The 26668-nt window shown below is 47.3% G+C and overlaps 1 protein-coding gene and 1 long non-coding RNA gene across 2 annotated transcripts in view; one reads left to right on the top strand and one right to left on the bottom strand.

Annotated features, from left to right (window-relative positions):
* Positions 1–26668, bottom strand: part of LOC117604043 (uncharacterized) — an 81774-nt gene that overhangs the window by 4016 nt on the left and 51090 nt on the right. The window contains exons 4-5 of the long non-coding RNA XR_013063020.1: positions 8086–8199; positions 61–7838 (exon numbers count right to left, since the gene is read on the bottom strand). This is a non-coding gene — a long non-coding RNA (uncharacterized LOC117604043). The remainder of the gene's footprint in view (positions 1–60; positions 7839–8085; positions 8200–26668) is intronic.
* Dhc93AB (Dynein heavy chain at 93AB) lies at positions 1315–24691 on the top strand. Its single transcript, XM_076690916.1, has 36 exons — positions 1315–1414; positions 7977–8216; positions 8271–8503; positions 8566–8831; positions 8997–9894; positions 9948–10189; positions 10255–10522; positions 10786–11329; positions 11413–11730; positions 11823–12177; positions 12318–12589; positions 12647–13027; positions 13101–13249; positions 13463–13492; positions 13992–14237; positions 14298–14829; positions 14917–15481; positions 15577–17970; positions 18026–18387; positions 18447–18923; positions 18991–19255; positions 19328–19677; positions 19738–20000; positions 20055–20351; positions 20417–20586; positions 20642–20945; positions 21005–21474; positions 21543–22097; positions 22168–22468; positions 22527–22808; positions 22878–23179; positions 23245–23372; positions 23430–23644; positions 23712–24068; positions 24132–24280; positions 24343–24691. The coding sequence occupies exons 1-36, from the start codon at positions 1345–1347 to the stop codon at positions 24635–24637; spliced, it is 13545 nt and encodes a 4514-aa protein (XP_076547031.1). The 5' UTR covers positions 1315–1344; the 3' UTR covers positions 24638–24691.

Here is a 26668-nt window from a genome sequence, read left to right on the forward strand (position 1 = left end):
TAGTGATATGATTACTATACAGTTTATCACAAAAAAAAAATTCTAAAATATATAATATACCTATAAACTGCATGTCCAAGTTTTATTTAAATTCATTTGTGGAAGAATTTGGGTAATCGGAGGCGTGTAGGCGGCGATTGAAACACAGGTACACGTTTTCTAACAGTCGTTCGCTCTTTATTATAATTAGTCTTCAAGCACGCGTACGTGTACTGTGTCCGCTGCCGCTGAGCCATAATATTTATGTATATTCCCCTTCGACAAACGGGGGAGAGGGGGGAAAGAGTCGGCGTAACCGGCACAGGTAGAAATACGCGGGAAGTTCATCCTACACATTAAATTTAGATTGTTTCACTTTCAAACTCAATTACAAAATACTAGCCAGTGAGATGAGATAGATTCTACGTAAAATTGCCGGCCAACAATGTGTTAAATTCAATTCACGTCAGTCAGAAATGTCCACAAAGTAAAAGTACATAGACGAAAGCGTCTAGATGCGACAGAAATAAAAACAAACAATCCGTATGAACTTTCCATTTCGAATTTTCCCCAGAGCTTTCCCAGCAGAGACACGTATCTGTCTGTATTTGAAAGTGACGCCCCTCGGAGGCTGGAACCGTCGAATACTATCGGTCGTCGAACTGCAAACTTCCATCAGGCTGGAATCTCTTCGATGCCGAGTAGACAGACTACGCGTCCCGACGTGTTTCTCCTTTAACGTCCTCGGATGACGAGGAGCCGGTGTGACACGCGATAAGAGGACGTCGTAGGCAAAGTGTTTCCCGAAAGAAGCTCGGAACACGAGGGTAGACACGGCGGGACGGTGAGAGAAATTCGTAGGAAAGAAAAAAGGGAACGATTCGACGTCAGCAGATCGAAAGTTTCAGCTTTTCTTCACGTCGCTAGGGGTATTAGGAAATCGCGCATACCAGCGTCGAATAATACATGCGAATATTGAACGCGTGGGTGGAGTGTCTCGCTCGTAAAGCAACGCGAATATGAATGCGGATGGCTCAATTTTACGCGTCTGCTGCGCTAACATCCGGCACGTGACGTCTTTAGCCAACTTTCTTCCCCGATTTCCGGCTGCCTGCCTCTGACGAGGAGGCGTAAACGGAGTGAAAATTGTGGGATTTCGAACGTATTTCTAATTTCAATTTAATTAAAAACTTTTGCAGGCATTCGGAGGAGAAAGAAAGAAAGATGTCAGATTCTGAGGGTAGTTTGGGGAGCATCCGCGGTTCCGAAAAATCGGGAACGCGCGAGGAAATCATCGCCTCTCTGCCGAATCAGCAGAATACCAGCGGTGACAAGCTCGAAGAATTCGAGAAGCTGCTTCAAGCGATGCTACCCTCTCGATCCTCCTCGCAGGAGGCCGAGGAAACGGAGGAGAACGAGGCGGAAAGAAAAATAGGTAGGTTCTATCGAAAGGAAAACAAGCTTCAAATTGTGTAACTAGTACTTGCTTCTAGATTGTCTAGAAGATAAACATCGCGTTGTTTGCGCTAGAGAAAGCGAAAGAAAGGTGAAAAAGACGCGCGACTCTCCCAAGGGCTAAATCTCTGGCCCTTTAATGCCACGAGGGGCTAAAACAAAGCCGTGCTTCAATTATCGTTCCATTCTTTCTCGACAGAGTAAAGTGGTATCTCTTGAAAAAAAAAGTTCCCATACAAATGCATTGAAGTTTTTGATCCCGCTTTCCAACCCTTTTTCTACACGAATCTATTAAATTAGCACAATTTTTACTGACGAAAGGTCGAAAATGTCGAAAAGGGAAGCTTAAAACTTTCTTTCATCCACTATTAATTCCTCCTTCCAGCGGGTTTTGTTCCACGCCAATCTCCCTTTAGTCTGAAATCCAAGAGAGAGAAAGAGATGTTTAGAGTTTCCGTTGGCAACGATTCGCGTTGTGCAGCTGAAACTGTCGGCACGTTAAGACGAGGAGGACGGCTCTTGATGCAGCGAAGCCTAGGAGATAGCCGAGAGAAAGAAGGGTGGCTACGGCTTTTCGTCTAGCGTGAATCCCCCTCGGTTCGAGTCGACGAAATGCCGGTCGTCGTGTAAAAGGGGTGAGAAAGAAGAGCAACGGGGGGGTGGAAGGGATGCAGTTGCGTAGTAGAAACTCAGGTAACCTGTTGAGAGGGAGTGGAGTAGGCGAAAATGGAGAGCTTGCTGCAGCTTAACTTGGGAGAATTTCCCAGACGTTCGCCAAGGGCATTTCCAGGGAAAGTGGCTGGCTGGCTGGCTGGCTGCTCGAGAAGAGAGAAATTTCTCTGGCCCCCAGGGATTAAGTTCAACCCTGAGAACGTCTCCGCCTCGTCTTTTTCTCCGTTCTATTCTTATTCGTCCGCTTTCACGGGAAGCACGCGGCAACCAGATGGTAACGCGAACTTTAATGATCTTTTTCGTGGCTCGGTAGAGACGCCGGAAATTAGCGAGCGACGGAACGTTGCTAGCCGGGAGCCCATTGCTTTGTGTATTCCTACCCCGTTCTCGCGAAAACCATGTCGACCAGGATTTTTCGAACCACACCCAAGAAACGCGTCGTTGAATCGCGCGAAAATACTCGAAGAAACTTTTCGACGAACTCGATGGGTAGCGTAACCGAGAAAAAGAAATACTTGGAGCAACTTTTCACGGTCCTCGGATCGATCGATCGTGCATGGCTCATGTTGTTCTCCTTTTTCGTTAATCGCGTACACGGAATCGTCGATTTAGGGAAAGCATAGCTCCCCGGGGATCGCTCCGAGCTCTCGGACGAACATTAACTCCATTAAGGGGATAAAAATTATTCCACGAATGAAGGCCAGCGGCGATCTAGCGGGCTGGTTCTGTCCTACGTGCGTGGAATTAACCAACTCCGAGAAAATGGAAATATACGTACATATATGTATATCATTAAAAAATTGACTATTAATAACAACAGAAGAATTAATGAATAGTATCTTCGATAAAGGATATAATAGGTGGATTACATTGTGCCAGTAGAAAAAACCAAGTTTGGTCAGACAGAGAAAATATGCAAAAGGAATAATCGGTTCTTCTACTGCAATCTCCATCGTACTCGTTAATCTACGTTCTTTCCCCATCAGATAGGTCTTCAACGATACTAATCTCTCGGTTACTTGGCAAAAATTACCTGGTGCATTGCGGTCGCGGTTAATATCAGCAATTCCGAACGACGTTATATCCGTCCCCGGGAAAGTTCGAAACTACTGGAATATCTTGCTCGTAAATCATGAAAGAGATTAGAAGTAGGAGAAAAGTCGTCGCTCGAAAGATAGTCGTCGGTTATGAATCACTCCGACGGTCATGCAAACGCGTTTCTGTTCGCCCGGCTGATTCGAACGCGTTCAAACGTCGTCTCGCTCTTTCCCTCCCCGGTGAATTTCGTTTCGTACGCCCTTGCAATGTCGTGGAAAAGTAACAACCGGGTTTAATTACGATGCATCGAGCGGATTTAGGAGAGGTAGCAACCTAATTTAACCGTGTTTTCCGAGAGAGACCGCAGCTGTTGCCAAATTCGCGTAGTCGTCGCGGCGGGTTCTCGGTCTCCGATGGTACCGTCCTAAATTTCCCAGCGAATTTCCCTTGGAAACGAGGATCCCGCTGTCCCGCGTGACGCTCGTCTGCGTTCCAAATTAAACTCATAAAACGAGCGAGGATGCAGCACGCGTTCAACGGCCGCTTTACAAAGCTGGAACATCGCGCGACGCGTCTCGAATAGGACCGGGAAATTATAGGGCGCTATGTGACACTAAATTCTCCCCGGTTTCGCTTTGTGTTTTCAGACGCGCATACAACGTGGTTGCTTGTTGCTCGATGATCGTAGACGTATTTCGAAAAGTCAAACTTTTGGAATACCGATACAAGAAATAGTAAAAATCATAATAAGCAAGAAAATCGAGATACCATTCGCCGAATGCCTTCTACAAATCTAAGCACACAGAGATCCGAGACGTTTTCCGTAAATCTAATAGTACAATTCCGAAAACGAGGCGGACCGTGAGATCGAATTGGCTGCTGGCCAGGGACGTAGCCCCGCTAAAATCTCCATCCCCCCGTTTCACGTGAATTTCCTTAGGTCTAGGGAAAAGGCAACGCCCTCCGAGACATTTATAATTCAGAGTATCGTCCTTTGCGGTGCTAGAAACGGTCGACCGTTGCGGGATCGCGCGACCGATGCAACGCTAATTCCTCCCTAAAACGAGCACCGCAATTTATTATTTTAATCATCCCCGCGTACCTGACACCTTTGCCACCGCCGTTGGCCGGAAATTGCGTACGATTCACGCTCCGAGGCACTCGCTGAACCAGTCGCAGTTTAATTAAACTCGAAATCGGTTGAAGGTACGGAATACAAGATCGGATACCGACTAATTCTACCCCTCTTCCCGCTGTTACTTGGAACCGGTTGGTCAGAAATTATCTGAAGAATTCCGCAGAGATGACTTCAACAAAGGCGAGCAATTATCCCCCCTCCGGAGGGTATCGGTGTCAGGATTAGTCCCGAAATCAGCGACTTAGCGATCGCGGAAGAGGCGAAAGAAAGGGATTCTCTCGTTTCGAGCACATGTTCTCTCTCACGTTCTCCCTCGCAGGGTATTCTCGAAGCCGTCGTCTTATTAACGGACTCCCTCGACGCATTCCAAGTGGAGTGTCAATATACGCCGACCGGATTATCATAATATCGTCCGTCAGGCTGGCATATATGCGCGTACATGCTCGCCGAGTGACATCTTACCACCCCTGTTCACGAGCCGGCTTTAAGCCTCCCCTTTTCCCGACAAACTTTCCACCGTCACCAGATTCGCCAGATGCGTTTCGCGAGACAGCTTCTCGCGAGAGTTCTTTTCCCGGCACTCGATTACGGCTCCGGTTCACCCAGACTGTTCAACTTTTTTATTTGTTCCCGGCCCGTTCTTTGAAACGGCCATCTTCCCGGATTACGCGAAAATAACTTCATCCAGCAAAGGACGAAACAGTACTTTCTCTGTCTTTATTTACAGGGTGAGTCTATAAAGTTCTCGGGCTTAATTTTTACTGATATACTTTCGAAGCTTCGGCGACAAATTTTCACGAAAGCATCGGTTTGATAGGCTCGAAGGGACTTTCTGAAAGAGATGGATATCGATGGATCTATCTCGATGCAAAGAATGAACAGACTTTGGATTCAGATAAGAATGACGAATGAGTAACGGAGTCGGTACTATCAATTTCACGAGGAACCTCGTCGTGTTCTTTCAAATATCCTACACGAAAGTCGATGGAAAGTTTACCGGATGGCTTCCATCCACGTTTTGTAATCGTTTCAGTTACCCCCTAGGTCTGTTTTTCTGTTCCGCCCAGACGAGGATCGAAGGAGGAACGAAGGGAGGCAAGAGTTTTCAGGGGATGGATCGGCGGTTGGTTCGTCGAACGGGAAATTGCGGGGGCATGCGTGAAAAATGACAGCGAGTTCAAAAGCTGGCTAAATAAGAAATCGCGTTGTTCGAAGGTTGGAAAGCTCGACAACGAGAAATAGCCGCGGGACTCGTTCGCGATCATCAATTTTCCCGCGCGTCAGCGTCGAGGAAAAAGGGCGAAACCGCCTCGAGTGAGACCTCCGCCGCTTCCGGTTCACTCTCCCGTTGGATGATCCGTTGTGGGCCATGATCATCCGCACGGTCCGTTTGTCGCGATAAAGGAAGTCGCGGGGCGGATGACGAATGGAGGGAACCGGGACAAATTTCGCCCAGGGGTAGATAACGTCCGAAATCATTACCCACGCCCGGTGCAAATTGTTTGGGCGACGCTCGGAGGCGCGTTCTCCCTTCTCCTTCATCTTTTCTTCTCTTTTTCTCTTCTCGCCTTGCCACTCGACGATTTCAATTTAGGGACAGAAGCTCTAAGCAAGAGTGATTGATGATGCAGCGGAATTAATGGAAGGGGTAGTATTCTACCGATCAAAGCACGAATTGATTGAGAAGACTGTTAATTCTCTGTCGTGTTCCACCAAACGAATCGGTTAATGATGAGAATAATGAGGAAAGAATAATTGAGCTTCTTCAGCCATGTTATCGGTTAACTAAATGAAATCAATATGAAATTATTCTTCAACTTCCAACATCCAAATTTATCGTTTCTCAATTCCGACTGAACAATTTATTCGGGGTCGGTATATTGCGAAAATGTCGACAACTCGAGTAAATGTAATTTATCAGAATCGACAAATCAAGTTTCATGCCACCTTTTTTCTTTATGAGTATCCCTACTGCTACCAATCAGTTCAGTTCTTTTATTATTAAGACTTTGCTACAACGGCTCCGGGCCTCGATAGAAATCGGTACTTGTAATCTACCTTCGCTTGTAACTTTAAGCTATCAAATAAAATTGAAATAACCGAAAAGGAAGGAGCTCCATCTCAATTCTTGCAACCCAGCTAGGAGAAAGGTAAGTGGACGTTGCAATTTTTTTTTTTAACGCAGCCTCGTTTCTGGCAAACGCGTTGATCTTCGCGATAGGGAAAAACAGATCGACAAAATTCCCAGCTACGCCTCGATCCAATTTACGCGACGAGTATCCGACGAGAACGAAATTCGCCGCGGTGAATGCAATTCGGCAGGAGGGTCCCGGTACCTTTTTCTCTTTTTTCCCTGCTAATTCGACGAAGGGCGAGCCGCCGCGAAATGAAAAGCGCGACCGTTCCCTTTGTGCTTAACGCGCACGAGCCGTTTCTCTGAAGAGATCTCGTCGTCCATTCGTGTGCACGTCGCTCGAAAAACGCGTGTGCTCGGAACACCGGAAAATCTCGTGCCTTTCGGGAAATGCCAGACAGCTAATCTGACGGGAGAAATTAATTCCGACGTTTGATCGGCTATGGCTCTTCGAAATTACCTAACAGAAAGTAACGCCGCCCCGGGGCTGGCAGATGTTCGCGAGAGCGGCTGGCTTTTATTTTTCAAATTCTTACGTGGGTTCACGTGTATTGTGAGGTATCACAAAGGGCTGTAATTCCAACAACGATCGGCCTATTCTACCGATAAGCTGATCAACGATCGAACAACGCGTCTTAACCCTAGAAATTGAAACGAAAAAATGGCATGTTCGGTGGAAATTTTAAGCGGTTTCACGATCCCTATTGATTTTCCCGTGACGCCATTATCGGTACTGTATTCTTCTCTATTAGGAAAATAGATGCTTTAACGACAGAGAAATAGGGCCATTTCGATCTGGCTGAAGTCCAAGGGCAAACAGCTGCGGCAACCTTCCTATTTTTACGTCAGCGCAATTTCCACGTTTTTACGGTCGATCGATCGGATCCGATCGCAGCTAACTTTGTCCCCGTTGAACGGATCAAACGACAACGTTTTCCTCCCTGGTGCATTCTGCCGGACGCGAACACAATCCACGATTTCGTTCATCGAGCCTGATGGACCGATAAACCTTCGCTTTCATTGTTCTCGATCGAACACCGTGAAGAAACGAATTTCCAATTCGATAGATTGCAATTGGTAGAAACGGTACGGGGAATTTCACTTACGCGTTAGTTGTTTCACCGATTCCTCGAAGAAATTGCGATGGAAAAACGCACTAATTGATTTGTCTGAGAATGAAAAATAGCGAGGAGAAGAGAGCGGCGTCGACGCGAAAGCCGAACTGATACTGTTCTTCAGCAACTATGGAAGAGTAAAATGGTACCTGTCAGTACATGGAAGACGGGATCGCGTGCAACGTCAGTTCCTGGATATTCCGTGCGTCCCGTGACAATAGGGCAACGAGCAGGCTCAAAGACACGATCGGCCAATGCCAGAAACCCAGTCGTTTTCTTGGCTTCAGTCGGTGCCTGGTCTCTTGACCTGCTTGCACTAAGATTTTTAGTATCAAATCACCCTTCTTTCTATGTTAGTCATCATAATTTCAAACGTGTTTACGAAAGGAGTAACGCGACCACTTTGCAAGAAATGATTAATACCGAGTTTCTCGCGTTGACGTAGAAATGGCCACTCCGGACGGACCGACGGACTTCCGGCTGGAATACATCGGTACTTTCGTGCAAAAGTCGCTGAAACTGAAGCCAGAGAAATGGGGAAGATTGTTACTCACCGAGGAATACAGGAACGCCGTGCTGGATTTCCTGGATAATCCTCTTCCAGCGGCGCTCTTCGTCGTCCTGACACCGAACGCGCAATTGGTGGCGTCCTCTTCCTTCCCCATCCCCTGTCAGAGAACCAAAGGTTAGTATAAAAGAAAATATTTCTCTATAATCACTAATTAATCAATGTATTCAGGAATTTATGCGGTGAAAGTGAAACAGGCTCCCTTAGCGAAGGAGAAAGAAGCGTGTTCCTCGATGCTGATTCTAGGAGATTTATCACCGAGAGTCGTAGATCAATTAGCTACATTGGTAGACAACGTATTCGCACCTCTGTTGAGTAAATCGGAGAATCATAAGGATCTACCAATCGTCGCGATCCAGGACATTTGCAAACACGTTCATTCCCTGAGAGGAACTTTGTACCAAGTACAAATTTCTAAGATTCGTGAAACTTTTACGATATTCAAGTATCAATTCATTAAACACAGGTAAAGGGACAGGTGAACGGAAGGACGGTTCTGCCAATGCCAGCTGGGATGGAGAAGGTGACGGAAGTGGAGAAATTAGTCCGGGCGGAAGGGCCGGAAGCCGTCGATCTGTATTTGAAGAGCGCCATCGAGGGTGTCGTGATAAAGTGGGCCTACTTGGTGAACGACGTTGTCACTCAAGAATCAAGCGCCGCTTTCGAGAACGGCCAAAATCCGACGCCGGACGTCGAGCTGGAGTATTGGTCCACGAGATTAGCGAATTTAAGGTAGATCTGTCATAACCCCCCCATAGTCAGTCAAAGGGTGCTGTCCAGGTGATTTGACTTCACGTCAAAGTTGCAGAGATTTCGTAGACGTCGATCAATAATTGGAAATCATTTCTCGTTGAAATAATTCGTACAGAAGATTCGGAGAGAAAATTATTTCTTTAGGTATATTTACGATCAGTTGCACGAGGATCGCGTGAAGAAAATGGCCAGCATTCTGGAGAGAACCGATAGCGCGTACTACCCTTGTTTCCGTACCCTCTTCGAAAACGTCGTCTCCTCGATGGCGGAGGCGAAAGAGATATCCCTGTATCTTTCGCCGTTGGCAAAGTGTTTCAAGGCTGTCGAAGAGGTTGACTTCTCCGAGACTAAGCCGTTAATGGCCACGCTGATACACTCGGTGGGATTAGCCTGGTCGAGATCCAGCTACTATCAGAGCTCTTCCAAGGTGATAATCATGCTTCGACAGATTTGCAACCTGTTGATCCAGGAAGCTCGTCGATTCCTCGATCCATCGTCTATCTTTCAAAGCGACGTGGACGAAGCATTGCAGCGGGTTCAGATATCGAAAGGTGAGATTTATTTTAAAATCTCTCGAAATTCTTCATCTAACCCTTTCTTCTTTGCTCGCCAAGGAATTCTAGAAGAATTCAAACGTCAGTTCGAATTGAACAAAGACATGCCAGCGATGAAACCCGACGCTCCACCGTGGACCTTCAATCCCAGCGCGATTTTCCGGCGTCTGGACGCCTTTTTAAAGCGACTCGGCGATATCGAGTGGCTGTTCCATACCGTCATGGAGTTCTCCAAGTTGGAGAAGATAGAAATCGGTGGGATTCTCGGAAGATCCCTGAGCAGTAGGATCGTGAACGTCTACAAAGAGTTTCAGCACCTGTTCCTCTCGTTCACCGTGAGAGCTAACGATGCCCTCGAACCGGACGACGAATCTTTCGCCGTCGATTGCGCCAAATTCAACGAGTCCACTACCGATCTCGATAACAAACTAGCAGCCATCCTCTGTCAAGCTTTCGACGACTGTGGAAATCTCGAAAGTGTCTTCAAGGTATTTTCAAAGACAAATCACGATGCTATTTATACAGAAGATTGATATTTCAGTTGATAAATATCGCTGGATCGGTACTGGACAGACCAGCGATCAGCAAACAATTCGTGAATCGTTATTCGAAGATCCTGGAGCTGTTGAACGTCGAGCTGACGGTGGTGGAGGTGTTGTTTAACCGCGGTACCAGAGGCGCTCTGATTAATCTTCCTCCTCTGGCCGCGGCTTTGACATTCACGAGCATGCTGCGGCAACGCATCGATCTGCCCATTCAATCCTTCAGGTCTATTCAACACCCGTGAGTGACATAGATCCGGAATTAGCAAACGTGCCTATATTACTGTCTGCTCTTCGTGGTTTCAGTATAGCGAACAGCGAGGAAGGCCGGAACATACAGCAGCGATACGAGAGGTTGATCAAGATTTTCAGTGATAAAGAGGACGATCTGTTCGCGGAATGGGCGCGGATTGTACCCAGCACCGTGGCTATTGGTCTGAATCGCAATATCCTCTCGCGGGAGAAGGATTCCACGTTGCTATTAAACTTCGATCCCGAGCTGTTGGGTGTTCTGAAGGAGGTGAACTATCTGAAGCAGATGTCGCGGTCGGATATCCCTGAGGAAGCGATAAAGGTTGGGAGACAATTTTATATTTGACTCTCGAAGGCACCCTGCACACCTGTGTGGTGTAGGTGCGTGACGGCGCGGAGAGGGGCGAAACGGGGTGCGGCGTGTGCGAGTGAGGGTGGTCCTAGGGGGAAAGTTTTTCGGCCTAGGGGCCCAGAGTTTTGCGAGTCATCGAGAGAGCGACAAGTCGAGAGGTTGAAAGGGTATTGAAAGGATATTTCATTAAAATAAAATGCTTATTTTCTACATCTACTACTGTACTCATCTAGGTGTCCGAGAACGCGGAGACGTTCAGGAAATTCCGCACCCTGTTGGGTGGCACGGTGGACTCGTACAACAACATATGCAAGACGACCAGGCGGGTCGAGTTCCAGCTGATCGAGAAGGAGATAACCAGGATCGATTCGCTGGTGTTTCGAGGCGAGAAAGAACTATGCTGGAAGTCTGACGGTGTTTTGGAGTACATCGAGGAGCTGGGCGGGCTGGTGGAGGGTCTCTGGAAGCGGATGAAATCCGCCCAGACAAACGTGGAGAGGATCAAAGACATCCTGGAACCCTGGACGAAGACGCCTCTGATCGAGAGGAGGGATCGTCGTAAGGATGCTTTATTATCGTTCGACGAACGACCGGAGAAAGTATCGAGACGCTACGCCGAGGTCGAGAGAGCAGCTGGACAGATTCACTCGTTACTGGAGGAGAACAAGATGCTCTTCCAAGTTTCCGACGAAATGGAAGAGCCCTGGCAAAGATACGTGGCTTACGTTGATGGTATTGCAATGGAATCACTTCGAAGGGCAGTAGGGTGTTCGTTAGGTGAATGGTTTCCATGTTTTCCCCCGATTGAACCTTTTCCAACTTCCTAACCCACCGACAACCTTTCTTTCTCTTCGGCTTAGGATACCTGGTGGAGAATATGGACCCAAACGGAAACACGGAGCCGTTATTGGAGGCGAAGTTGGAACTCAGAGAGCCGGATCTTTATTACATACCATCCCTGGAACCGGACGATCCAGATGGGCTGGATCAATTGATTCTAGCTCTCCTGAACGACATCATCGGCATGGCTGCCCTGGTGCCGAGGATCAAAAAGAATTCCACAGGATACGCGGAAGAACTGGAGGACGATGCTGACATTAAAGGAATGAAGAATGATATCATGAATAACGTGGGGAATGCGATCGAAGAAGCGACTGAATTTTGTAGCAATTTCGAAGGTGATCTGAAAGATGAATCTTTGAAACGTTCCAGTTTTATTGTTATCAGATGATCGTGTCTGGACTATGGTTTCCTTATTTCATTTTATCAGGATACGCCTATCTCTGGTTAGACGATAGGGACATGGTGATGCAACAGTTCCTCGAGTACAGCCGACAATTGACGATGGAGGAAATGGAGATGGTGGCCGTGCAGGATCCCAAGGGACCGGGACGGTCACCGCCGAAAATGGAGCAATTCCGCGAACAAATCGACCTTTACGAGGGCCTCTATCTCGAGATCGAGGAAATGGAAGCGTCGAAAGTGTTTTGTGGCTGGTTCAGGGTAGACCTGAGACCCTTTAGACAGTCGGTGCTGAACATGGTCTGCAAATGGTCGAGCATGTTCAAAAGACATCTGGTCGATCGTGTTACCAGTAGTCTCTCCGATTTGGGATCCTTTATAAGGTGTCTTTCTTTTTTTATTGCAGCACCCTTCTATCGCGTTTTCTCTGATAAAGTAATCTACTAGAAATGTTTCTGACGTCAACATTATGAAATTTAATACACCTTCGCGAAGGTAGAATTAAATGGTAGTTTCTGGACAGGCGAGCAGACGAGGGTCTCTTACAACCCATACAACCAGGCGATTACGCTGGTCTCGTCAGCGTGATGGGATACCTACTGCAAGTGAAAGAAAGGCAACCAATCACCAACGAAATGTTTCAACCCTTAGAAGAAACGATAGAACTGTTGAAGTTCTACGATCAAGACATTCCAGAGGAAGTGAACGTATTGCTTCAGGAACTACCAGAGCAATGGTCAAACACGAAGAAACTAGCCCTGATGGTCAAACAGCAGGTGGCTCCATTACAAGCAGGTACATAAATAAAATGATCCTGAATCTTTGAAAAATTAACGAAGGAAATAATGACAGGCGAGGTATCCAGAATACGAGGACGAATCTCCGCGTTCGACACAACCATAACTCTCTATCGCGAAGCCTTTCGTCGGTACAGTTTCTTCAAGTACGACTGCGAGAATCCTTACGAGTTATTAGACGAAGGACACAAAGAGATACTGATGCTGGAACGTCAGATGAAGGATATACAAGAGTCTGCGTCACTGTTCGAAGTGACGGTACCAGAGTTCAAAGTACTGAAACAATGTAGGAGGGAGCTGAGGATGCTTAAGCAGCTATGGGACTACGTGAACATCGTTAGGAGCAGTATAGAGGGGTGGAAAACGACACCCTGGAGAAAAATCGACGTGGAGAACATGGACATCGAGTGTAAGAAGTTTGCCAAAGAGATACGAGGTTGGTGATCGATAATTAACGTTTCAAATGAAATAAGTGGAAGTGTTATTGATGTATGCATTGGAATAATTAGCACTGGACAAAGAAATGAGATCGTGGGACACTTACGTATCGCTGGAGGCAACCGTGAAAAATATGCTGACGTCCCTGAGGGCTGTGGCTGAACTCCAGAACCCCGCCATTCGAGAAAGACATTGGAGACAATTGATGAACAGCACTAAGGTATCCTCAGGGTTCAAAGATCGATGACTAAGTATACGAAACGAATATCGGTGTCCCTTTTTTCCCTAAAAGATCGTGTCTGTGTTTTTGTAACAATTTTTCTTACGAATAGCGAGAATCAGAGTTAGGTGAAATTTTGCGAATTAAAATGTGTATTCACCAAGATCTTAGAGAGTTAGTTGCACCGCTGTATATACGCTATCGGTGTTACAGAAACTGGGCGACATGACTCCAGAAATGACCGTAAGTCCACTGTACATACGCGCACCTTTTGTAATTTATAAAAATTCTAAGCACCGAAGAGTCAATTACAGCGGTCACCAAATTACGGCCCTCGACTTTTATTTATAAATATTTTATATAAGAAATATTAATTTTATGATTAATTTTAATATTTTCCATTATAAATTCCAATACAAACTATATCTGTTTACACGTGCAATATAAATTAACGTTCTAATAAGATTTCAATAAGAATACTTTTCGTCCGGCCCTCATGTTTTTAAAAATTTCAATCCGACCCGTTTCCCAAAAAGTTTGGTGACCCCTGAATTAGTAGCATGCAGCACAATTTTTCAATATTTTTGTACACCTTCACTGTAAATAATAATTCATTCAATAAATTGAACTTTCTACATTAAACACGTTTCTTTTATAAACACCTATCACTTCTTCACCTTCTTTCTTTGAATAAACTGATCATCGTATCGAGATGACGATCAGCAGAGACACATGCGATTAGGTAAGATTCGTCATGGACGAGTCGACAACGTTGGCAGACCTGTTGGAATTGAATCTCCACGAATGCGAGGAGGAAGTGAAGAACATCGTGGACAAGGCTGTGAAGGAAATGTCGATGGAAAAGTACATGAGGGAACTGAATGCCACGTGGTCGAAGATGGAGTTCGAAAAGGAAGTCCACGCCAGAACCGGCGCAACTTTGATCAGAGCCAGCGAGGAGCTGATCGAGACTCTGGAAGAGAATCAGGTAGCATTTCGTATAAAATGGACACCTCGAAGGTAACGCGATTAGGCTACCTTTCCTTAGGTGCAGCTGCAAAATCTCATCACTTCGAAGTTCATCGCCCACTTCTTGGAGGAGGTGTCCAGCTGGCAGAAGAAACTGAGCATCGCCGACCAGGTGACCACGATTTGGTTCGAGGTTCAACGAACCTGGATGCACCTCGAGAGTATCTTCACCTCGTCGGAGGACATACGGAGGCAATTGCCCGTGGACGCGGAACGATTCGACCGGATCGACAAGGAGTTCAAGCGTATGACGGAGGAGCTGGCGAGGACGTTGAACGTTGTGGAGGCGACGAACAAAGAGGGTCTCGTATCCGCTCTGGACGTGTTACAAAAGGAGCTCGTTCTCTGCGAGAAAGCTCTGGCAGAGTATCTGGAAACGAAGCGTCTCGCGTTTCCACGTTTCTACTTCGTTTCGTCGAGCGATCTGCTGGATATTCTGTCGAATGGAAATCAGCCAGAGGTGGTCGCCAAGCATCTGACGAAATTGTTCGACTCCATGGCCCGATTGAAATTCGATGACGCGGCAGCTAGCTCGCCGAAACTCGTATCGGGTATGTAAGCTACGTCGAGGAATAAAATCGGACCGCGATACGATTTACCGATTCGCTTCGAGAGATCGTTTCTTCTTTTACGTCAAGGTATGTTCGCCAAGGACGGCGAATACGTCGAATTCGCCAACTGCGAGATGAACTGCGAGGGAGCGGTGGAGGTGTGGTTGAACCGACTGCAACGAGTCATGAGAGTCACCATTCGACATTACTTTAGCGAGGCGGTGGTGACGTACGAGGAAAAAGCTCGGGAGCAATGGTTGTTCGATTACCCCGCTCAGGTCTCCCTTTGTGGCACGCAAATCTGGTGGACCACCGAGGTGAACATCGCGTTCTCCCGATTGGAAGAGGGCTACGATAATTCGTTGAAGGACTATCTGAAGAAACAAATTTCTCAGCTGAGTATACTGATCGCGTTGCTGATCGGTGAGTTGACGAAACAGGAGAGACAGAAGGTGATGACGATCTGCACGATCGACGTGCACTCAAGAGACGTGGTCGCCAAGTTGGTGCAATCGAAGGTGGAATCATCCCAGGCCTTCCAATGGCAGAGCCAACTACGCCATCGATGGGACGAGAAAGAAAAGGATTGCTTTGCTAATATTTGTGACGCCCAGTTCAAATATTCGCACGAATATCTGGGCAACACACCTAGGTGCTCTTACTAACATTCTTCCTATAACTCTTTAGATCCGTTTAACTACCATCTGCATCTTCCAATTTACCCTTCTAATTTGTCTCTCGATTTAGGTTAGTAATAACACCACTGACGGACAGGTGTTACATAACACTGACCCAGTCCCTGCATTTAATCATGGGCGGCGGACCAGCCGGCCCAGCTGGGACGGGGAAGACCGAGACGACGAAAGATTTAGGCAGAGCTCTCGGCATAATGGTATACGTGTTCAACTGTTCCGAGCAAATGGATTACAAGTCTTGCGGCAACATATACAAAGGCCTGGCGCAGACCGGCGCATGGGGTTGTTTCGACGAATTTAATCGAATCACCGTTGAAGTGTTATCGGTGGTGGCAGTACAAGTGAAATCGATCCAGGACGCCATCAGAGATAAGAAAGAAAAGTTTAATTTCATGGGAGAAGTGATCGGTCTGGAGCCAACCGTTGGTATATTCATCACCATGAACCCTGGCTACGCAGGCCGTACCGAGTTACCAGAGAACCTGAAGGCCTTATTTCGACCCTGCGCAATGGTCGTCCCTGATTTCGAGCTGATCTGCGAGATCATGTTGGTGGCAGAAGGATTTCAGGACGCTAGAATCCTGGCCAGGAAGTTCATCACCCTGTACACCCTATGTAAGGAGCTGTTATCGAAGCAGGACCATTACGACTGGGGATTACGCGCGATAAAGTCCGTCCTGGTGGTCGCCGGAAGTCTAAAGCGAGGAGACCCAGGCAGACCGGAAGAACAAGTGCTGATGAGAGCCCTTCGCGACTTCAATATACCCAAAGTTATCTCCGACGACCTGCCGGTCTTCATGGGTCTGATAGCCGACTTGTTCCCCGCGTTGGACGTCCCCAGGAAACGGGACGTCGAGTTCGAGAAAATGGTGAAACAAGCGGCTGCTGATCTATTGCTTCAACCGGAGGACGGGTTCATCTTGAAGGTGGTCCAACTTGAGGAACTACTGGAAGTAAGACACTCCGTCTTCATCGTGGGTATTGCAGGCTCGGGTAAGACCCAAGTCTGGAAGACTCTATTCAGAACCTATCAGAACATGAAGAGGAAGCCTGTGTACAACGATCTGAATCCGAAAGCTGTGACCAACGACGAACTGTTCGGAATAATCAACCCAGCGACGAGGGAATGGAAAGACGGTCTCTTCTCTGTGATCATGAGAGAGCAGGCGAATTTGGGTGGTGAAAACCCAAAATGGATCGTCCTGGATGGCGACATCGATCCCATGTGGATCGAGTCCTTGAACACTGTCATGGACGACAACAAAGTGCTGACCTTAGCCAGTAACGAAAGGATAGCTTTGACACCAGTGATGAGGCTGCTGTTCGAAATCTCGAACCTGAGGACCGCCACCCCAGCCACGGTATCCCGTGCTGGTATCTTGTACATCAATCCTCAGGATTTAGGCTGGAATCCTTACGTCACCAGCTGGGTAGAGAAAAGAACATCCCCCATCGAGAAATCCAATTTGGTCATGTTATTCGACAAGTACATTCCTCCTTGTCTGGATACCTTGAGGACGAGATTTAAAAAGATCACACCTATAGCCGACATGGCGCACGTGGAGATGCTCTGTCATCTTCTTCATTGTCTCTTAAAACCAGAACTCACCGGTACCGACTTCCTGAAGGAACACTACGAGCTCTACTTTGTGTTCGCGGCTGTATGGTCCTTCGGTTCATCGATGTTCCAGGATCAGATGATAGATTATCGAGTGGAGTTCAGTAAATGGTGGGTCAACGAGTTCAAGCAAATCAGATTCCCCTCTCAAGGTACGGTCTTCGATTACTATATCGATGCTGAGACGAAGAGCTTCGTCCCGTGGACTCAACGTCTTCCTAAATTCGAACTGGACCCCGAAATGCCTTTGCAAGCGGTTTTGGTCTACACCGCGGAGTCGATCAGGATCAAGTATTTCCTGGATCTTCTGATGGCCGAGAGACATCCGGTGATGCTGGTCGGCACAGCTGGTTGTGGGAAGACGGTGCTGGTCGCTGAGAAACTACTCCACTTATCAGAGAACTACGCGGTCTCCAACGTACCCTTCAATTTCTACACTTCTTCGGAGATGTTGCAGAAGATCCTGGAGAAATCTCTGGAGAAGAAAGCCGGCAGGAATTATGGACCACCGGGAAACAAAACCTTGGTGTACTTCATCGACGACATGAACATGCCTGAAGTTGATGGCTATGGAACGGTCCAGCCTCATACTCTGATTCGTCAGCATTTGGACTATGGTCACTGGTACGACAGGACGAAGTTGACGTTGAAGGACATCCACAATTGTCAATACGTCAGCTGTATGAACCCTACGGCGGGTTCTTTCACGATCAATCCAAGATTGCAGAGACACTTCTCAGTGTTCGCTGTTAGTTTTCCCAATACCGAATCTCTGACCACGATCTATGCTTCGATTTTATCTCAGCACCTGGCAAACATCGAGCACAGGTTAGATCTTTATTAGAAGGATTTTCGAATCGTTACTCAATTTTTATTTTAATAGATTTCCAAGCTCCGTTATCGATCTATGCAACAACATCGTCCAAGCATCGATTCAATTACACCATCGATGTGCCCAGATGTTCCTCCCAACAGCAGTCAAGTTCCACTACATCTTCAATCTCCGTGACTTGTCCAACTGTTTCCAAGGATTACTATTCAGCGGCAACGAGTGCCTACAGTCCTCCATAGACCTGATCAGACTGTGGCTTCACGAAACCCATCGCGTTTACGGGGACAAACTTACCGATGAGAAGGACATAGAAAGTTTCTCTAAACTGCAGTTGGATATCTTGAAGAAGAACGTGGAGGAAGTGGACGAGGGTGCTGTTTTAGAGAAACCAAATATTTTCTGTCACTTTGCTGGTAAATATAGCGTACCTCGTAAGATTCAAAAATCTTTAAAACATCTTTGAAAATATCAGGTGGAGTTGGCGAACCAAAGTACATGGCGGTGAAAGATTGGTCCACGCTTCACAGACTGCTATCCGAGGCGATGGTCAGCTACAACGATCTAGTAGCCGCCATGAATTTGGTGTTGTTCGAGGACGCGATGATGCACGTGTGTCGCATAAACAGAATCTTGGAATCGCCGAGAGGAAGTGCGTTACTGGTTGGCGTAGGAGGATCCGGCAAGCAGAGCTTATCTCGGCTAGCGGCTTTCATAAGTTCATTGGAGGTGTTCCAAATCCAATTGAAGAAGGGTTACGGAATCGTTGATCTGAAACTTGAGCTCGCGGTGTTGTACACCAAGTCTGGATTGAAGAACCTGGGCCTAGTGTTCTTGATGACCGACGCGCAGGTGGCGAACGAGCAGTTCCTCGTGCTCATCAACGACATGCTAGCTTCCGGCGAGGTTCCAGACCTGTTCGCCGAGGACGAGATGGAAAACATAATTGCAGGTTGTCAAATCGAGCCTCGGACGTAATCCTACAATTATGTATTATACAATATCGAAACTTCCCGTAGGAGTACGGAACGAGGTGAAAGGTGCAGGCATGCTGGACACCCGCGAGAACTGTTGGAAGTTCTTCATCGACCGGGTGCGCAGACAGCTTCGTATAGTTCTCTGTTTCTCCCCGGTCGGCTCGACTTTAAGGGTGCGCTCGAGGAAATTCCCGGCGATAATAAATTGCACGGCGATCAACTGGTTTCACGAATGGCCGCAAGAAGCTTTGATGTCTGTATCGAAGAGGTTCCTGCAGGAGTTGGACCAACTTCCGGAAAGTTACAGGTATCGATCGCGACATGCACGACCGGTCTGGATAGACGTGACGGGATAAGTATCGGGATACCTTCGATCCAGGGAATCGGCGGCGAAATTCATGGCCCATGCTCATACGAGCGTGAACACGGCCAGCAGACATTATTTAGCTAGTGAACGTCGTTACAACTACACGACGCCTAAGTCGTTTCTCGAGCAGATCAGCTTGTACAGCAGACTGTTGAAAACGAAGGCTAGCGAGCTTCGAGGTAGGGTTTGCAGATTGGAGAACGGTCTGGAGAAACTTCGTTCGACGGCTGTGCAGGTGGACAAACTAAAGGAGAAACTGGCGGTGCAGGAGGTGGAATTGCAGCAGAAGAACGATGCTGCCGATGCTTTGATCACGATCGTCGGCGTGGAAACGGATAAGGTTCAGAAAGAGAAGGCTATAGGTAAGTGTTGCGACAGAATAAAACATATAAATGATGTTAAACGCTGTTTGTTTCATTCAGCGGACGAGGAGGAGTCCAAGGTGGCCATAATAGCGGAGGAGGTATTGAAAAAACAAAAGGATTGCGAGGTGGACTTGATGAAAGCAGAGCCGGCTTTACTGGCGGCCCAAGAAGCACTGAATACACTGAACAAGGCGAATCTCACCGAACTGAAGTCGTTCGGTTCGCCTCCTGGAGCTGTGACAAACGTGACCGCTGCGGTGATGGTCCTTCTGGCTCCTTCTGGTAAAATACCCAAGGACAGAAGTTGGAAAGCTGCCAAGGTACACGCGGAACAGTGTCAAATTCGACGATGCACCACCGTTTTCGATTTATAGATCACGATGGCCAAAGTAGACACGTTCTTGGACGCTCTGATCAATTACGACAAGGAGAATATTCATCCGGAAGTGATCAAAGCGATCCAACCGTATCTGAAGGACTCTGAATTCGAGCCAGAATTCGTCCGATCGAAATCCGCGGCGGCGGCGGGTCTCTGCGCTTGGGTGATCAACATAATCAAATTCTACGAGGTGTTTTGCGACGTGGAGCCGAAGCGTAAAGCGTTGGCGCAGGCGAACGCAGAGCTGGCCGCCGCTCAGGAGAAGCTGGGCGTGATCAAACGCAAAGTTGTCGTACGTAAACGACAGAGAAACACGATTTTCATTTAATTTAAATTAACTACTTGTTTTTCGAACAGTCGTTGGAGGAACAATTGGCGAAGCTGACGGCGGATTTCGAACAAGCGACGTCGGAGAAGCTCAAGTGTCAACAGGAAGCGGATGCGACCAACGCGACGATCGCACTTGCCAACAGGCTTGTCGGTGGTTTGGCTTCGGAAAATATACGATGGGCGGACTCTGTGGCTAAGTGAGTTCAATTACGACGAAAGAAATTACGATAAATGAAATAATTGAATTTCCAGCTTCATGCAACAAGCGTCCACGTTACCCGGTGACGTGTTACTGGTAACAGCGTTCATCTCCTACGTTGGATGCTTCACCAAACAATTCCGTCAGGATCTGTTGCACAAACAGTGGCTACCGTTTCTGCGAAGCGTCGAACCAACGATTCCGATCACGGAAGGGTTGGACCCTTTGTCCCTGTTAACCGACGACACTCAAATAGCCAAGTGGAACAACGAGGGACTGCCAAACGATAGAATGTCCACGGAGAACGCCACCATTCTCACCAACTCGGATCGTTGGCCCCTGATGATCGACCCTCAGGTACGCTTCTATTTCGTTAGCGAACCGTGCGACCCGAAATCTCGTCATTTTTCTTTCAGCTTCAAGGAATCAAATGGATCAAGCAGAAGTACGGGGAGGAGCTACGCGTCATTAGATTAGGGCAAAAGGGTTACTTGGACGTGATCGAACAGTCCCTAGCTACCGGTTCAACGGTCCTCGTAGAGAATATCGGTGAAACGGTAGATCCGGTGCTTGATCCTCTGTTAGGCAGAAACTTGATTAAGAAGGGTCGCGCGATTAAGATCGGTGACAAGGAGGTTGAATACAATCCGCTGTTCAGATTATTATTGCACACGAAGCTGGCTAATCCCCATTACAAGCCGGAGATGCAGGCTCAAACTACTCTAATTAATTTCACGGTAACGAGGGACGGACTCGAGGATCAATTACTCGCCGAGGTAGTGAAAGCCGAGCGACCGGATCTCGAGGAGCTGAAGGCTGAACTAACCAGGCAACAGAATGACTTCAAGATTATCCTGAACAGTTTGGAAGATTCGCTTTTATCAAGGTCTAATCATATCCCTCGTGCCGATGATATTTTTCTAATTTGATAATCCAACGATCTTATCGTCGTAGATTGTCATCAGCGGGTAGCAACGTCTTAGGGGACACCTCCTTGGTGGAAAATCTCGAGACGACGAAGAGAACCGCGGCGGAGATCGAATGCAAAGTGACGGAAGCGCGTGGAACCAGCGGAGAAATCGACGCTGCGCGAGAATTATATCGACCAGCCGCTACCAGGGCCTCTTTACTCTACTTCATCCTGAACGATCTGAACACCATCAATCCGATCTATCAATTCTCTCTGAAAGCTTTCAGCGTGGTGTTTCAAAAAGCCATCTCGAAGGCCGATCCCGCGGCAGACGTGTCCGGGAGAGTGAAGAATCTGATCGAGTGCATCACTTATTCCGTGTTCATGTACACGACCAGGGGTCTGTTCGAGTGCGACAAACTGATTTTCGCGTCGCAAATGGCGTTTCAGATACTGTTGGCGAGAAACGAGGTGACATCCAGCGAGCTCGACTTCCTTCTGCGATTCCCAGTCACGCCTCACGTCACATCCCCCGTGGATTTTCTTACCAACACCAGCTGGGGCGGAATAAGGAGCCTGGCCAGCAGGGAGGAATTTCGGTACGCGTGTCTCTGACTGAGTCTACGAAATCGAGGTTACGAAAACAAAAAATTGTCCATCTTTGCGCAGTAATCTGGACAGAGACATAGAGAGTTCGGTGAAGAGATGGAAGAAGCTGGTGGAATGCGAGTGCCCGGAGCGAGAGAAATTCCCGCAGGAGTGGAAAAACAAAACGACCATTCAGCGGCTCTGCATGCTCAGGGCACTTCGTCCTGACAGAATGACGTACGCGATCGCCGCGTTTATCGAGGAGAAACTGGGCCCCAGATACATCGAGGGCCGTACCGTCGAGTTCGCTAAATCGTTCGAGGAAACCAGCCCTACCACACCCATCTTCTTCATCCTCTCTCCAGGCGTGAATCCTCTGAAGGTAACACCGAGCCAGACATCCGTGTCCCCATAAACTCGACCGATCCACGTTTCAACAGGACGTGGAGGACTTGGGTCGTCGTTTGGGTTACACGTTGGACAATCAGAACTTCCACAACGTGTCCCTTGGTCAGGGTCAGGAAACGGTCGCCGAGCAGGCTATGGACGTGGCGGCTAAGAACGGCCACTGGGTGGTTTTGCAGAACATCCATTTGGTGAAGAAATGGTTGCCACTGTTGGAGAAGAAGTTAGAAATAGCCGCAGAAGGTTCTCATGAAGATTACAGAGTCTTTATGAGTGCTGAACCAGCTAGCACTCCAGCAGGACACATCATACCTCAAGTAACTTCTCATTCTCCTCTTTGAATATCGTTTTAAGAAATTATGTGAAATTGAAAATGTATGAATTAGGGTATCTTGGAATCATCCATCAAGATCACAAACGAACCACCCACAGGGATGCAAGCGAACTTACACAAAGCCTTAGACAATTTCACTCAAGAGACACTGGAGATGTGCAGCAAAGAAGCCGAATTCAAGGCGATTCTATTTTCTTTGTGTTACTTTCACGCGGTGGTCGCTGAACGCAGGAAATTCGGTCCACAGGGCTGGAATAAAATCTACCCCTTTAACGTGGGGGACCTACATATTAGCGTGAGCGTGTTGTACAATTATTTGGAAGCCACTTCCAAGGTACCCTGGGAGGACTTGAGGTTCGTGTTGACGATTTTAATATGCACTTTTCACGAACGATTTTAAATGAACCTATTATGCAAAGGTATCTATTTGGAGAAATTATGTACGGAGGACACATCACTGACGACTGGGATAGGAGACTCTGTGTCTCCTATCTGGAGGAGTTAATGCAACCTGATTTGGTCGATGGAGAGTTGCAACTAGCGCCAGGTAAAACAGAAATAACAAATTTTAATAATAATTCCTCGAGTTTTAAATATTTTCCAGGATTCCCAGCACCGCCTAACACAGACCTAGCCGGCTACCATTCGTACATCGACGAAGCGATGCCCCCAGAGTCGCCCTATTTGTACGGTTTGCACCCGAACGCTGAAATAGGTTTTCTGACAATGACCGCGGAGAACCTATTCAAAACGGTGTTCGAGATGCAGCCCCGAGACGCGGGTAGTTCCGGCGGGCAAACAGTAACGAGGGAAGACAAGGTACCCCTCGATTCGTTCTCTATTATTCCCGTTGAACTGGTATCGGTTCATCGGTGTCTGTTCGAAGGTGAAACAAACACTTGACGAAATAATGGAGAAACTTCCGGAGGAGTTCAATATGTCCGAAATAATGGGCAAAGTGGAGGAAAGAACACCGTATGTGATAGTGGCGTTTCAGGAGTGCGAACGAATGAACCACTTGACCAGCGAAATGAAACGATCGCTTCGCGAACTGGATTTAGGTCTGAAGGGTGAACTGACCATCACCTCGGATATGGAGGACTTGGAGAACGCGTTATTTCTCGACCAAGTACCGCCGGTCTGGGCGAAAAGAGCTTATCCCTCTTTATTGGGTCTCGCCGCTTGGTTCGTCGATCTCCTCTTGCGAATCAGAGAGCTGGAAACCTGGTCAACGGACTTTGTTGTAAGATTCTACTCCGTCGAACCGCTGATTCGACGAAGGAACGTTTTAAAATGATTGTTTCAGTTGCCACCTTCGGTATGGCTGGCTGGATTCTTCAATCCGCAGTCTTTGCTGACGGCGATCATGCAATCGACAGCCAGAAGACAAGAGTTGCCTTTGGACAAAATGTGCTTGCAATGCGACGTGACGAAGAAGAACAAAGAGGAATTCACGTACGTGAATTACACCTGAATCTTCGATCGATTCGTTTATTTGATATTTTTTTAAATATTAGTGCAGCACCGAGGGACGGAGCGTACATTCATGGGATCTTCATGGAAGGAGCGCGATGGGACGTGCAGACAGGCATCATAGTCGACTCGAAACCCAAGGAATTATTCCCTCCGATGCCTGTGATCAACGTACGTGCGATCACCCAGGACAAACAGGATCTCAGGAACATGTACGAGTGTCCTGTGTACAAGACGAGAACTCGAGGACCCACTTACGTGTGGACGTTCAATTTGAAGACCAAAGACAAACCGGCCAAATGGACCCTGGCTGGCGTAGCCTTGTTACTTCAAACTTAACTCTGTTATTTATCATCATTTTAGAAAATTCATGTTTTAATAAAGATGTCGATGAAACGTACATGTAGTCATTTTTATTTGATATCCAATAGCCTAATATCAGAAATAAACTTGGACGTATCATTAACCAAGATGAACGATCCAAAATTAATCTCCCTTTAAGAAGAAACACGACTCCCATCTGCCCAATGATTCCAATAATAAACAGTGGACGTCGGTGATCGTGGTGGAGGAAGAATAATTCGAGCGTAAATCTCGAAGGAGCCATCGAACGGAGGATATCACGGGGTCGACTAATCGACCGAGAGTTAATAAACCGTAAGACAGAAGAAAATCGACGAAAGGTCTCCGGAGAAGGATCCTCTCATCCTCCCCTGTCTTTCCACCCTTTTTCGGGGCTAGCTGAGCCGAGTTTTCCGCGAGAGAGACGAAAAGGAAGGATATTATCCGTCATTCGACGAAACAAAACGGTGCCTGCCGGTTCTCCCTCGATGCTTCCTCCGTAGGATCGATACTCGCGAGCGAGGCAAACAAAACCGGCTACGAAACGTTGGTCAATTTAATATATACACTGGTAAGAGAGATGAAAAGGGAAGGTAGGAAAAGTAGAAGAAGCAGAGGGTGGATTTGTAAGGTGAAAACGCATAGAGGATACAAGATTTACCCGCCTCGGGGACATGAAAGCTTTCAGATTGCGGCGCGAGATCAAAATTGTATCGTGTTAGCGAAAGAAATTAGATTTTCCTTTCCCGTGGTAACGTCGAAGCGAGCAACGTTTTCGTTGGGGAACGATCTCTCTCGCTACAAGAATGGAATCCCATCAAATATGCAGAGGTTATTAGCTCTCGAAGAAGCGCGGAAAAATGTTTGCCCTTCCAGTTCCTTCTCCTCCCTTCTAACCTTTTATACAGCCCCTTCTACGCTTTTCGGCCTCTTTAAGACAGACCGACGATAAACTCTTGTTGATCAACCAGTTCCCTAACACGGATAGTGGCTTTACACAAAGACAGGATCAATCTTTTTACGCAAATAACAACTTTGTTTCAATTCTTCTTCGAAATCAGAAGCATCGTTTAACTGATTTATTTACCACGAGCAAACCAAACATTTTTCACCGTCGATACTGTAATAACAGTTTGATTATCCGGACACGAGGAAAGTCCGACAGTTTGGACGATACCCTCTCTCCCTTTCTCTCTCTGTACAAAGTCAACTCATGAATCCCATCGAATCAAAGGGGAGAGAAAAACGCGTTGGTCCCTTTCGATGGAGGCCGGTGATTGGCTGCCAAACACCCTCTTCGCGATTCGTACCGATCGATCGGCCCCTCGTGCACCGGCTTCAATCACGGTTTTCATTAAGCCTCGCCGGTCAGCGAAGGGTAAGGAAGGAACGGTATCGAATAGCCGGTGTTCTCTGTGCGTCAACCAGATGATAGTTGCCTCTCTATTTTCGACGAGAAGAAAGCTAACCGAAGATCAACTCAAAAAAAAGGAAGAACTTTTACGACGATAACTTACAACAAGATTAGGTCCATAAAACGATCGTTAATTTCCGGCTGGTTGTACAAAACGACAGCTTAACGAGGCAATTTAATGTTTCGCGATTATACGACACACGAGGATCCTTCGTCAGGGTACGTTTCGAAGGGTACATCTCGTATAATGAGCGATCGATAGCGGAGAATATAATAAGAGGAAAAGGCTTCCAAGAACTGCGGGAGTGTTTCTTTGACAAAGAATTCTTGGCAACCGGTAATCTCTCCCCTCGGAATGCTAATTTGGATGGCGTAGGAACGTGCCTCTGTCCCTTGCTCTTCGAGCCGCGTATTTAATTCGTTGAAATTCCCTTCGAGCGGATTTCCAGCTTCAATTTTGAGTATCGCCAGCGAACTGGCGCACACGTGTTGGCGCTCGTGCACTCGCATCTGCTCGGAACGCGATTATTAATAGAGGCTCGTTAGAGTGACAAATCGCTTGTCAAAACGACGTGACACGCGTTGCTCGTGCGTTCGTTTTCTTCTCAACGATT

The sequence above is a fragment of the Osmia lignaria genome, chromosome 11 (genome assembly GCF_051020975.1).
Source record: "Osmia lignaria lignaria isolate PbOS001 chromosome 11, iyOsmLign1, whole genome shotgun sequence".
In the NCBI taxonomy this organism is placed as follows: domain Eukaryota; kingdom Metazoa; phylum Arthropoda; class Insecta; order Hymenoptera; family Megachilidae; genus Osmia; species Osmia lignaria.

What these genes read in the sequence shown, in the direction of transcription:
- Dhc93AB (XM_076690916.1), top strand. Translation starts at nt 1,345, where the DNA reads ATGCTACCCTCTCGATCCTCCTCGCAGGAGGCCGAGGAAACGGAGGAG. An exon ending in CCCTGATGATCGACCCTCAG is followed by an intron (nt 20,946 to 21,004) that starts GTACGCTTCTAT and finishes TTTTTCTTTCAG; the next exon opens with CTTCAAGGAATCAAATGGAT. An exon ending in AGAGTTGCAACTAGCGCCAG is followed by an intron (nt 23,373 to 23,429) that starts GTAAAACAGAAA and finishes AATATTTTCCAG; the next exon opens with GATTCCCAGCACCGCCTAAC.